Raw genomic sequence first — 14,236 nt, 5'->3', positions numbered from 1 at the left:
AGTTTTTCTTCTTTTTTGTTTAGGCCTGTACTATGTGAAAAAAGGATTATTTGTTATTTTAATATTAGATAGAACTTATTTGTAAAATGTTCGGGGTCTAGAGGCTTTTTTGGAGATGTAGCAACAGAAGGATAATTGTTCATGTGCATCTATGCATATTTTATTAGTTATTGATTTCTAATTTAACGTCACGATCATCAGAGAATACATTCTGATTGATGTTGATTCTTAGTACTTTATTTAGGCTGCCCTTTGGCCTAAAATGTTTTTGATTTAAGAATTGTTATTTTGGTATTTGGAGCTTTTGTGTATCTATAAAATTGGATTTATTTACTATATTTGCTTAAATTTTCTATAACATTTAAAAATTTTTTCTTACTGACATAAATTTAAGATTATATTTAGATTTCTAGTAATAAATTTAATTAGAAACAACAACATCTTACAGGGCTTCTGTATTAGAAGCAGAATTGTGGTAGAGATCTTGTGTCATTAACTAGGTCTACTCATTGTCCAGATAACTAGATGGGGCATAGACTATTCTTTTCTTGGTCCATGAAACTCTAAAAAGATCCTAGTAAGATTGTTTTATTCATTGTGAAGGTGAGTAAAGTAAGTAATGAGTGTTAAATTACTTGACCAAAATTAAATAAAACTTGTCTGCTTCCTATTGTGTTTCAAGGCCTCCCTTTGTTCCATTTATTGGCATCTTAGTAAGTACAAACATGTTTTAAATACTCAGTTGTGCTTTTTTTATGTTTCAGTTGTTCTTACAAGCAGTTTATAATAAGGTGTTTATTCACAGAAGGGTTATGATGAATGTTTCTGTTGCAAGTTGTTGAAATGAGAGGTGATGATACCATATGGTATGAGAAAGAGTATAACAGCCATTCAACCTGTCAGAACACATTTGGCAAGAATATCAAAAAGTTATTAATTTCCTGACTTATTTTACTTAAGTTAAAAGTTTGTGTATCTTCTAAGTTGCAAAAAAAAAAAAAAACCCTGAAAGTAATATATTCTTTAAAGTACTTCCTCTCTTTGCATTCCAATGACCAGATTTTATCAGCTCTCTTGTTCTAAAGAGTCAGTGAATTCTAAGACTCATGTAAGTCTGAAAAACACTGGCCCTTCAATAGTGAACCAGGAAACAGTATTTTAACTATAAGTATTAATAAATAAAAGATAACGCCATTATTTTATAGCTCTTGAGATGTTTCTTACTAAACCCACAGTTTTCATAGATTACAAGATAAAAATTACTAATTAGAAATACAGATTTTTCTTTATATATTTTGTCATTTACTTTATCTTTCCTATTCAAAGTTTCAAGTTTTCAAAAAATCATAAGAAAATATTAATAAAGTTCAATTTTACAACATATATCTCAATGAATTTTCATGAACATTTCACATAATTTTATGTCCTTTGTTTCTTATTTTATGGTCAAATGATTACATTTAGTGAAACATGGCAGTTACTTAGTGGACTTTTTGACACTGAAGATACTATATATTTATGAATTAAATTTGGATTTCTTATGTAATCCAGAGGACTCTGGGTTTCCATTTTAATGTGCATTAGGCATCTGAATATAACCCATTTCAAATGAGAATGTAAAAATTCATAGCATTTACTAAGCCTGAAGAAATCTTAGAATGAAATATTGGATAAACTGAAGCTTTCTAAATGTAAATAATAGAGATCATTTCAGAAAGAGACAGTAGTTCCCTCTTCCTCTTTGGATTTCTACTTAATATATGAATTTCCAAAACACTTAAAAGGAAAACTGTGTTTGTGTTTTTTCCCTATAGCTTGTTTTTTGAGGTCAGAAAGTCAATACACAACAGTAAATGTAATAGCACATATGTTTATAGTACTTTTGTATGTTAAAATTTTGTGTATTTGAGTAATTTTTGTATATTAAATAAAAGTTCCAAGCCCTTTTATTTAATACACACAACAGCCCTATGAACAGAGTTCTGTATTTATCCACATTTCACAGATGAAGAATGTGAGGCTCAGAGAAGTTGAATAATTAGCCCAAGGTTGCAGCGTTAGTAGAATGCTCAGCTGGCATCCAAATGCAGGCAGGCTGATTCACAAATCCATACTTTCAGTCACTATGATATACTATCTTTCATATATTAATAGTAATAAGTAATCATACAGTGATCTTATTTGCTTCCAACATGATTCCAAAATTGTATATCTTATTTGCATGGCATCTTCCAATTCATTTTTATAACTCTGATAGATGGAAATACTAAACTGTAATAAGTTTGTAGCTGTCTGTGTACAATATACTAATTCATTATTCATTCTCATAATTGATACTCCTAATTTCTTTCATATATGTTAGTTCTTTGACCATATTATATTGAGTTATAAAAATTTGTATAACATTGAGTTGTGGAGATAATATAATTAAAGTTTTATTAGTTATTGATTTAATATTTATTGATCCTGATTTATTATACTCAATTCTGCCTAATTTCAGACTTACCCAATTCATCAGCAGTGTGAAATCTGTGATTAAAAATTTAATATTGGTGTATGCTCTCAAATCTCCAATACTATTGTAAGAAAATTGAGGCATGGGAATGAAAATGTTTATGATATATTCGAAACCATTTATTTTAGTTATTTGGTTCATTTCATTCTCCTCTTAATATTTTTATATGAACAAAATGTAGAAATATAGCTTTTAGTAGTACTACTTTAATAGTAGTAAAATCCACAGTTGAAATAAAATCGTCTTCTCTGTTTATAATTTTTATATTTATATTATATAACTTAAATATTTTGAAAGGATTTTTAATATCTTTGATAGTTAGTGATTTAAACATAAGACCATGATGAAACATTGCTTATATTCTACTCAAAAATGTTGAATTACATTCTAAATGACGTTTCCTTTTAATCTTCCTATACTGGTTGAATAAAAGAGAGAGAACTGAATAATAATGTAATTCTAGGATGGTAGAGTCCCACTAATATAAAGTACATTTGAAAGAAATATAAAGCTGTCAAGATTTCTATCATAAGTGTTACAAACTGATTGAGCATTTTCAATACAGTGAGGTATAAACATTGATATGTTTAGATTTTTCTCTGATCACTACTCTTCCAACTATGCTATCTCAAATATCCCTTAACCAACCTGGTAACAGATATCTTAATGACATCTTAGACAGATCTTGATGCTTTGCCAGTCTATTCTGGTTATTAAATGTCTGACCAATTTAAAACTTAAATAACATCCCATTTAAAACATACTTCCTTCATTGCCTGTTAAGATTTGTGGCTGGGGGATTCATATAAGTAAAGGTGTTTTTTTCCTTCCTCTTTGCACTATTTTATGTATTCTATGAACATTGCAATCTTAAAAGGCCATGTCTTTACTCTTCCAGTTTTAAAGATTGGGGACACATATACACTATTGATACTATGTATCAAATAGATAACTAATGAGAACATACTGTATAGCACAGGGATCTCTACTTAATGCACTGTGGTGACCTAAATGGGAAGAAAATCCAAAAAAGAGGGGATTATGTATATGTATAGCTGATTCATTTTGCTGTACAGTAGAAACTAACACAACATTGTAAAGCAACTATACTCCAATAAAAATTAATTAAAAATAAATAAATAAAGACTGGGGACCCCTGGATTTGGTAGTATGACAAAGCAATGTCTCATAGATCACTTCTAAATGAAGTCTGTTAGCTTGGGTCGCTAGAATATGGGTAACTGAATCCTCTTTATCCTCAGTTTGAGAGCCTCATTATCGAAGAGGGACAACTGGGAAAGCCCACCCAACATACAGATACATAAGTATTTATTACTTTTTTTTTTCTTCAATGAAAAGTGAAGAATACTTTCATTTTGAGAAACTTACTCATATTACCTTTATCATTCCTACAGTAACCCAAACCAAATCCAGGGGGAAAAATCTTTATTCGTTTGATATAATTAGTTTTATATCAGGGAAAGTAAATTCAGCTGCATACTGAACCTGGAAATGCTGGAGCACTAACCAGAATGTATATATACCTCATGATCTCACTCCTTCTCACTGTTAAATATACAGTTCACTCACCAACACCAATTAGCTAATTCGACAATTCCAGAGGATCCCAGAATGTATTAGTCTTGAAGTTGATGAGATCAACAATTCTGCCTAAAAGCATTCATTTTCCTTTACCTGTTGTGATTTATCAATGACCAGATCTTTTGGCTTGGGGATTAAATTCTCAAATATGGCTCTCATGACTCCATCTTTCTTCACACCAAACCTTACCCATGCCACTATTTTTTAAAATTCTGTACTACTTTATATAATAAAAGGGAAAGTTTAAAACTATTTTTAAAATTAATGTTCTTTATATCTTGAATTTTATGTAATATTTCCTTCAAAAATTTTGTCAAAAAACATTATACTTTGAACTGTTAAAGTCAGAGAAAGAATATCCTATAACTAATCTGATTCATTCATATTGTTTCTGTCCATTTATCATCTGTCTATACTGATATACTATATTAAGAGTCTTTATATCATAGCATTAATTTATAAATTAATGTTTTGGTTAAGAAATCTATCCTCTTGAAGATATATTTTTTGCTAAGCTTCTATGGGGCTAGATTTTAATGTTCTTTGGAATTGTAGAATATATAAGCATATGCATAATTATTATCAATCTATGCAGAGGCCCCTAACAATTCTGATCTTGATTCTAATGATCACTTTTAAAGATAACTTTATGACATTAATGTGTAAATAAAGCTTTCAAATTTAGATGTAAGAATAAAATGATAAAATGTCTGATGAAAAAAAAGTGGATATGCTAAAGAAAGGAGGGTCTTCTTTTCTTACTGTGCCTCGAAAATTGTACAATATGTTTCACTTCATTTTCAGTGTCACCATTTATAAATTCTAAGATAACCTGTAAGTTCCTATTAATGTCTGCCAAGAGCATCTTAAGCCTTTGTGTCCATATTTTCATAAAACCTTAAAATAATTGCAGTAAAATTGTTTTAGTCCTACACCTTGGAATGAAGTTTTGTTTCAATGGACTTTCATTGGTAAATCAAAATGAAAATTATTCAGCTTTAGAAACTAGTTACGTAGATATGTTTTTTAGAATAAAAAAAATGAATCTATAGCATACAGCTTTAGCACCATAACTGGTGGCAACATTATCATCAATTTAATTTAGATTTGATGGAGAGACATTCTAAAACTAGATATTCTAAGCCAATAGAATATCTGACAAAATGATGGAAGGCACTGAAATATTATAGATAATCTTTAGTGATCTTTAGATTTTGAACCATTGTGTATTATTCATGTCATCCTGGAAGTAAAATTAATGAATAGTTCTTTGCCATTAGCATGAATTTCTATACTGAATATGAACTAGGGATTCTTATAGCTAAAAGATACAAATTAAATGCTTTAGCAATTATTGCATAGGCTAAGACACTATAAAAATTACTCTAAATTATAGTTGCTTAAACTTATATGGGTCTAGAATAAGTGGTCTAAATCTAATACGGTGGCTCCACATCAATAAACAGCTTTCTTTCTAGGTCTGTCACTTTCTCCTAGCAAAAGAGAAGGAAAAAAAAAATGGTCAAAGGAAGCCCAATTCCAATCTTTAATTGGCAAGACCCAGAAATGTCACAGTTCACTTCTGTTCACATTCCTGTGGACACTACTTAAACACATAGCTATAGCTAACTCTAAGTAAAGCTGGAATTGCTATCTTTGTTATTGAGTAGAGCAAGCGGCTGATCCCCACAATTACCAACAAAAACTGCTGAATTGCACCCTGATATCTCTCTTTAGTGGTTCTCATTAAAGACAAACATCTCACTCCAGCCATTACAGTGCAAGTTCTGTATTTTATTTTTTGAAACATTTGGATAGCTTAATAAAATTTTGTAGAGTATTTTTGCATGTTTTCCTACATGCTAACATCTGAAACTTTCTTTACTTAACATTGTACTATACAGATTAAGATACAGTCATTCCAATCATGAACTTGGCATCACAGATGGAATATATTGATGCAATGGGAATGCATATAATGGAATAAATATCATGTTATTAAGTTCTGTAACTTTTCAATGTTAGTAGAAGTACAGGATTTTCTTTTTTGGCACAGTTTACAGCTGTTAAATATGATCAATTCTTAGAAATTCTTCTCTCTTTATCTTTTCACATACCCATGGCTTTATTTAAATTTCTCTTGGAATTTCATTTCCTGGCTTAAAACTCTCTCTAGTCCAGCACTGTCCAATTGAACTTGCTGTGAAGACAGAAATGTTCTAGAACTACACTGTCCAATATGGCAGCTACTGAAGCTTTTAAGTACTTGTAATGTAACTAGTGTGATTAAGTAACTGAATTTTAAACTTTATCTCATTTTAATGAATTTAAATTTAAACAAATCCATGTGGCCAGTAACTCCATATCAGACAGCATGGTTAGTCACTCCCTGCTCCATCTACAAACTTATTTCTGCCACATCTATTTTACATCATAATATTACTCCTGAAACATCCTCAAATGAATTTAACTATTCAACATTTATTATTTGGTGTTTTATTCTTTGGGTAAGAAATTCTGTATTTTCATTGTGAAAATAGTCTAATAATAACTGTGATATTTATCAAACACAATATGTCAGGCAGTGTTCTGAGCACTCGATACACAGTATATCATTTCATTATCACAAGAAAATTACCACCATTTTATAGATGTATAAACTGACACAACCACAGGCTAATAAATTTTTTGCCTAAGATCAAATTGCTAGTAAGTGAATAAGTTAGGATGTAAACCTCAGGCAAACTGGCTTCAAAGCCCAGGCTCTCACTCTATTCTTTACCCTTTCATCACCCTGGAGAGTAAGGTTTTTTATCAGTGGTTCTCTTTGTTCAAAATGCATCACAGTTGGGACCTTTCTAAGAGCTTTACTTGTGTATGCATAATATCAGAAACTATTGCCTCTTGCAAGAGGTAAGAGAAAAGAGGACACAGTTTGCTGTTTCTTTTCTGTCCTATCACAATTCACTGAGCAGCAACTATGTTTATAAAAAAATATCCAAAATATCCCCTAACTAATCTTTACTAATTTGGCGCTTGGATCTCATTTTATCAGGATGATACTAAATAGATTAGTATATATGAGTGATAATGAACAGGTGCCATCTGTTTGCTTCTATTACTACAAAAGATTATTCAAAATTTTTTCTCAGTGCACTATCAGAAAGAATTTTAAAGTAGTTGGGTTGATTATTTTTAAAGGGCTATAATGTTCAGATTTAACTCAGGTCAATCATCTGCAAGTTAAAATTACTCAGAAGTGTACTGTCCATAATTAAGTAATCTTACCTACTAATATTATACAATAAGAAGACCTTTAGGTGACATGAAATCTGTCATTTTAAGTATGCCCCCAAGCCTTTTCCAGATTGCTCATAAGATTTCTTATTCTCTAGAGAAATGTGATCTCTTAGAAATAAATGTCTCTGTCAAGTCACAAGTAATATGAGCATATGATGAAAAAATGGAATTTTTTAGTCTCATAAGGGATATTGCAGTATTGTAAAATTGATTTTATTCCTCGTTATTTAAGTTCTCATGGTCATTTTAGGATTTACCTTTTAGATATAAAGGGAAGTTTATGATGCCTTTTAGGGAGGTGGGGGACAGAGGCCTTTGGGAACCAGGAGAATATTTTTCATATGAAATTCTTTGTCATAAAATGCTAATGTTGGTGTTCTTGTCTTTATGTCTATGCATTCTTTAGCTATGAGGATAACAGACCCTTCATCAAGTAAGAATGACCTGAATGGCTGATAAATTCCATTTATCAGTGTGGTCCCATGAACCAGCTGTCAGATCAGTATTGAAAAATCATTAGAGCTTCTGTCATTCACATTGAGGCAGAAGAGCAAACTGTGCAGGAAAATAATCAGGCATACAACTTCTATGCAGAATAAATATGCTGCAGGTGTATTGCCAGAAAAATTCTGCTTCACCTCTTTTAATTGGATATCACCTGAATTTAGTGCCACAGTAATAGCAACTTCATGTGGTACAGACTTGTTTTGCTTTTAATAGATTTCTCCTTTCATTTCGATGTGCTCCTCTGTGTTGCATATGTCCTCATTTCTGTTGTTTGTTTGGACATCATTCATCTAAAATTATTTCGTGATTTAGTGTTATATCTTCAAATGATCTCAGGGGTATGAAACTACCCAACTGCAAATGAAACTAATGAATTTTTAGGTTAAATATCCAAAAGAGGGGAAAATACCTCCTTCAAAAATTAAACTTTACATATGCAAAATTGTCTCTTTCAAATCTCGATACGTCACTTGATTGTTGATCTAATTGTTCATGAACGTATCTTTTAAATTTCTAAAACAAAGCTACAAGTCTGTACTAATCTATAAGCATAAACACAAATGCTAATATTTGGGCTTTTTTTCCTTTGTACATTTTAAAATTACATGTCCTGTAATTAAGATTGGCAACCTTTGGGTGACCTTGCTGTAGACTTTCAGTTTGTTCTTCTGGTGAAGAGTCCTTTGTTTTCATTTTCTCCAATACCATTGCACTTACTTTTTCATGCTCTTGCTTATTTTTTTCTTTTGAAGTTGGGCTCATCACTCTTTTATATCATTAACACTTGGGCCCATCATGTGTTTTCTAGTGGATAATAGCTGGCTTGAGTATTTTATCCTATCATTTTATTTCTAAATCTGAATAGCAATTTTGACTTGATTTAATGGCGACTCTTCCCATTTTTCCTTATTCCAATACCTGTAAACAAATAAGAGCTTTACCTTGAAAGTTCCCATACTTCTGAATCTGCTTGTAAAATAAGATATTAATATCTAAGATGTTTTCTTATTTGTATAAGCAAACATGCCACATACAATGGCAAGCTTCCTTTAGGGATTCTTTATTCAAGAGTATTAAAGTTTTAAATTAAGCACATTAAATTTAGTGGATGTTTACATCTGAAATATAGTGGCTGATGGTTGTAGAAGGAAAATGGTAAATATCTGAGATTAATTTTAATAAGACTTTAATAATATTTGACTACTTTGGGACATATCTTTCTTAAGACATAGTTCTCTCTGAAAAATTTATTAAACCCAGCTTCAGATTATAGTAAACATATGTGATTTTGCCCCATCATTTTGCAAAGTTTCAATCCCCATATTTATTCCTTAGACAATGTAAGTAGCAGATAGTAGTCTGCTAAAAATAAATATTAGATTACCATGTTCAGGAAGGTATACTGGGAAAGGAAAGGGTGGGCTAATAAGAGTATAGAGATCTAGACTGTTTTGGTCCTATTCTATATACTTAGAGAGAAGTTGAGAAGATTCCATTTTCATTTATTGGATTCCCATCTATTGGAAAGATTCATTTTATTTTGATAGTAAATACATAATACATAACTACAAATATATGGACTTGTGTCACCCATTTATTACTATTGTGAATGGCAGCTTGGAGGAAACTAAGGGAATGGAGTGAGAGTGAGAATTTGTCTTCCATTTTGGACTACTTTGTTCATCCCTCTCCATCCCATTCTCAGCTTCATTTTCTCCCACGAGTTTGCAGACACTTCAAAGACATGAAGGTGTCCTGAGCTATTGGGCTTCTTTTCAACAAAGCTGCCAATTGCCCGATTTCCAAAGTCTAGTCCAACATAACCCAAGACACAGCAATCCAAAGGCTGAAAGAGTAGATGGTGATCTAGAGGGGAACTATTATTTCCCATTTACTGTATCTCACACTTGTTCTACTTAACTATAGAATCAGACAAATAGAAGTTTAAAATTTTATACAATCTTCCATATACTGGTTCCTTCTGTTTTTGTCTGTAAATTTTTTATGGAAAAAGAGGAAATTTGGAAAAATGGGCTAAAAGTGTATCAGATGAAGAGTCCAATCAAACAAATGTTTGATTAATGGAAAGAGTCCAATCAAACAAATGTTATCATACCAATGAGACCAGTGGAGACTAACATAGCTTTACAGACTCTTCCCCCTTGCCATTCACCATAATTACATCTCCATACCATTTGCATATGTGCTGCAAATACATGAATAATTTAATAGTACAAATCTGCTTTTGCATAAGTGAATTTCTGTGTTTATAGCATTTTCATTCATGTATATCTCCTTAAGCTTGAAAACATGTAAGTTCTCATTAAAATCTTAAAATACTTATACCACCTGTCTTACATTTTCTGTCAATAAAACTGTAACATCTTTTTCAGTGTCAGTATTGTTGATACAATATGACTGTGTTAATTAAAGACAAATTATTTGATAACCCTTAATTTTCTCTTCTCTCTGCAGGTCATGGGTTATAGGTGCAATAGCTCTTCTCTGCCTATTAGGACTGACCTGGGCCTTTGGACTCATGTATATTAATGAAAGCACAGTCATCATGGCGTATCTCTTCACCATTTTCAATTCTCTACAGGGAATGTTTATATTCATTTTCCATTGTGTCCTACAAAAGAAGGTAAGCTAGAATTCTCTATTCAAGAATAAATGGCATACATTCTATAACAGCAAATTACCCATAACATAAATCATTCTTGATGTGTTTGTTTCTAAGAAATAAATATATTCCTTCATTGATTTCATTTTTATAATAAGACAAAACAGACATAAAATGAAAGCATAAAAGTTGAATGTGCTTAACAGCAAAAAACAGAATCAAAATATTTTGATTTGGACAATGTACAAAAATTATATTCTTACAGATTTGACCTTATAGTCTTTAATATTTTTATTGGCAGACACATGGAATTTTTATATTAGGGAGTAGATTTTCTAAGATGTTATGGAGGCATGGGGTATATGTATATATATGTACATATATGGCATGGCATAGGAAATATATATTTTTCTGTTTTTTTAAAAACTAATTTGTATTGATATATTCTAGAAAATATAATTATCTAAACATTTTATGATAAAAACATTTATTTTTTAAATGAATGGTGGAAACTTAGTAAAGATCTCTGTATTTCTTTAAAAGCATCTTTTATAAAATCTATGATTTTGATGATTAGAATGCAATATTTAATTTTTATATTGGTCTATTTTTATGATTTTTCACATCTATAAGGACCAAAATATTCATTTTCAAAGTTAATTTTAGCAACTAAATACTTACATTGCATTTTTTTTTTTTTAATCTCAAGATTGATTTTCTCATCTTACACTGTTTAACTCTATTATAAATGTGGTCTTTGTAGTTCTGACCACATAGACCCCTGAGCCAAGACTGGGTCTGAATCCTAGCTCCTCTACTTAAAAGCTTATGTAACTTTGGGCCATTTAATTAACCTTTATATGCCCCAGTTTCCTCATGTGTAAAATGGAGGTAATAAAAATAATTATGAGATATTGAGAGGTGGCTCTGAAAATGAAATGGCAAGAAGTGAAATTTTTTTCTGAGAAAGAAACTATAAGACCTAAAATTGTTTTTGGAAAATAAAGAGTAAAGATATCCACCTCTACGATTTTTGGCTTGAGAGACTAAGGGAACCTCAAATAAAAGTTGAGAAAGGTGTCCACTTGTCGAGGTGGGTCCAGTTTTATCCTGTTTCAGTTTTATGTGTTGGTAGGTATTAAAAATGTGTTGGCATGATCTTAAATACAGGCTAGAATAGTAATGATGACTCAGACCTGTAAATGTAAGTTACAGAAAAGAAAAGAGGTTATGATGTTAGAATGGATGGATTCTAATCTAATGGATTAGAATTAACTTAGAAAAGAGGTTGTGTTGGAATGAATGAATCTTCCCAAATACTTAGTGTACACACACCCCAAATTGCAGTCACTTAACCTAATAAAGGTTTTTTTTACTCATTGCCCAATTGATGAGGGTGCCTCATGGAGGGACACAGGCCAGTGAAAGCTCAGCCAACCTCACTGTTCGATTTCCACAGCCACCTTGGGTGTTGACATCTAACAGATAGTCTGAGAAAGAGAGGATCTTGTATAAAAAGTCTGGAAGTGGTTCACATCACTTCTACTCACCTTCCATCAGATAGGACACTATCAATAGTACCAACTAAACTGCAAGGAAAACTGGGAAACATACTCTACTTTTTGTACCCCAGGAAGATGAGGAATTGGGTATTACAAACAGCTAACAGTCTACCACACTTGATGATTAGGAAGAGTAGGAGACATGAGTAATGAGTAAGAATAGAAATGGAAGGAAGAAAGTGTTTGAGGAGAAGAATGAGAAGATAATACCTAAATGAAACATAAGGGGAAAATGTCCAGAAGTAGACACTGGTCAGTATTATAAAACACTTCAGAGAAGTCAGAAAGACTAAGCACTTGGAAGGATTTCTAGATTTTGGTAGAAAAAAGCTATAACTGATTGTCAAGAGCAATATGTAGAATGATGGGTGCAAAATCAGGAGATTAAGGGAAAGGGTGGCATTTGTCCATATAAATAAGGGAATATTGGGCCATCATATTTAGTTATACTAACATCTTCAAATATAGGGAACCAGCTTTATCAATTATTTTATGTATTAGCTGGAAATTGGACTAACACATTTTTAAATTTTAATGTGTATATTGAAGTTTTCTACAGAACAGAAAATATTTTTGTGCTTTGTGCATGAATGATTTTGATTGTAATTATTTTTTATTAGCCAGTACCTATTAGTTTTCCCAATTATTATTTTTATTGTATTACAAATACATGTCAATGTTTTGATGTCCAGGTAGAGATACCAGACCTCAGGATCCAAAAACTAGTCTAGAATTTTTAGTATATTGAACATATTTAACAGAAGTGAAATTTTAAAAAATATATGTCATCAAGCTCAATTTTGTGATTCATTAGAACAGAGTTCAGCAAACCACAGCTTGTGGGCCAGATTTGTCCAGCTGCTTTTAATTTTTACAGTCAGTCAGCCAAGAATGGTTTTTACATTTTTAAATGGATACATTTAAAATTTAAAATAAGTACACACACAGCATTGTTGGTTTTGCCTCTTGGTTCACAAAGCCTGAAATATTGACTGTCTGGACCTTCATGAAAAAAAGTGCCAGGCCCTGATTCAGAAGCTTATTTTTATGATTTATAATAACTAGTAATAAGCATATTTTCTTTCATGCATTCTATGTTTTGAATTTTTCGATTTTGGTGGCATTTTTATTGGGTGTCAAGAACATGGCCCAACATCAGAGAATATGGACATCGAATTATCATTCACCTTTTTTTTTGCCTACAAAATATCCAGATACTTCTCTTTGAAATTGCAGAAAGAGTCAGGAGATTTTTCTTTTATTCCTTTTTTAAAAATTGAGGTATAATTGAGATATAACATTGTGTAAGTTTAAGGTATACAATGTATTGATTTGATACACTTATGTATTGTGAAATAATTACCACCATAGTGTTAATAGCTAATACCTCTATCATCTAACATCTTTTCTTTTTTGTGGTGAGAACACTTAAGATCTCCTCTCTTAGCAACTTTCAACTGTATAATACAGTACTGTTAACTAGAATCATCATCATGTACCTTAGATTTCTAGAACTTATTCATCTTATGGCTAGAAGTTTGTACCCTTTGACCAACATTTCCCCATTTCCACACAGCCAACCTCTGGTAACAACCAATCTATTCTGTTTCTACGAGTTTGGCTTTTTTAGATTCCACATATAAGTGACACCATACAGGATTCATCTTTCTCTGTCTGACTTACTTCACTTAGCATAATGCCTTCAAGGTCCATCCAACATTGTTGCAAATGGCAGGATTTCCTTCTTTCTTGTGGCTGAATAATATTCCTAGATATATGTAACACAACTTCTTTATCCATTCATTCACTGATGGACACTTAGGTTGCTTCCATATCTTGGCTGTTGTGAATAGTGTTGCAATGAATATGGGAGTACAGACATCTCTTTTATTTCCTTTGGATATATACCCAGAAGTGGGATTGCTGAATCATATGGTAGTTCTATTTTCAATTTTATGAGGAACCTCCATACTGTTTTCCATAATGGCTGTACTTATTTACATTCCCACCAGCAGTGCACAAGGGCTCTCTTTTCTCCATATCCTCACCAATACTCATCTCTTGTCTTCTGGATGCTAGCCATTCTAACAGATGTGAAGTGATATCTCATTGTGATTTTATTTGCAT

General features: G+C 31.5%; 1 protein-coding gene across 16 annotated transcripts in view; it reads left to right on the top strand.

The window, feature by feature from the left end:
- The window catches only part of ADGRL3 (adhesion G protein-coupled receptor L3), an 859,984-nt gene that overhangs the window by 802,806 nt on the left and 42,942 nt on the right, over positions 1–14,236 (top strand). For 10 of the 16 annotated variants that reach the window (XM_082463718.1, XM_082463716.1, XM_082463717.1 and 7 more), the window contains one exon: positions 10,400–10,568. In XM_082463718.1, the coding sequence (XP_082319844.1) occupies positions 10,400–10,568 (169 nt within the window). Of the gene's footprint in view, positions 1–7,823; positions 7,851–10,399; positions 10,569–14,236 lie in introns of all 16 variants that reach the window. The other 6 variants (XM_082463707.1, XM_082463709.1, XM_082463708.1 and 3 more) reach the window with 1 other exon arrangement.

The sequence above is a fragment of the Balaenoptera physalus genome, assembly GCF_965194825.1.
Source record: "Balaenoptera physalus genome assembly, chromosome: 5".
NCBI classification, from domain to species: domain Eukaryota; kingdom Metazoa; phylum Chordata; class Mammalia; order Artiodactyla; family Balaenopteridae; genus Balaenoptera; species Balaenoptera physalus.
Note: the sequence above shows the minus strand (reverse complement) of the source record. Positions and strands in the feature narration are given on the sequence as shown.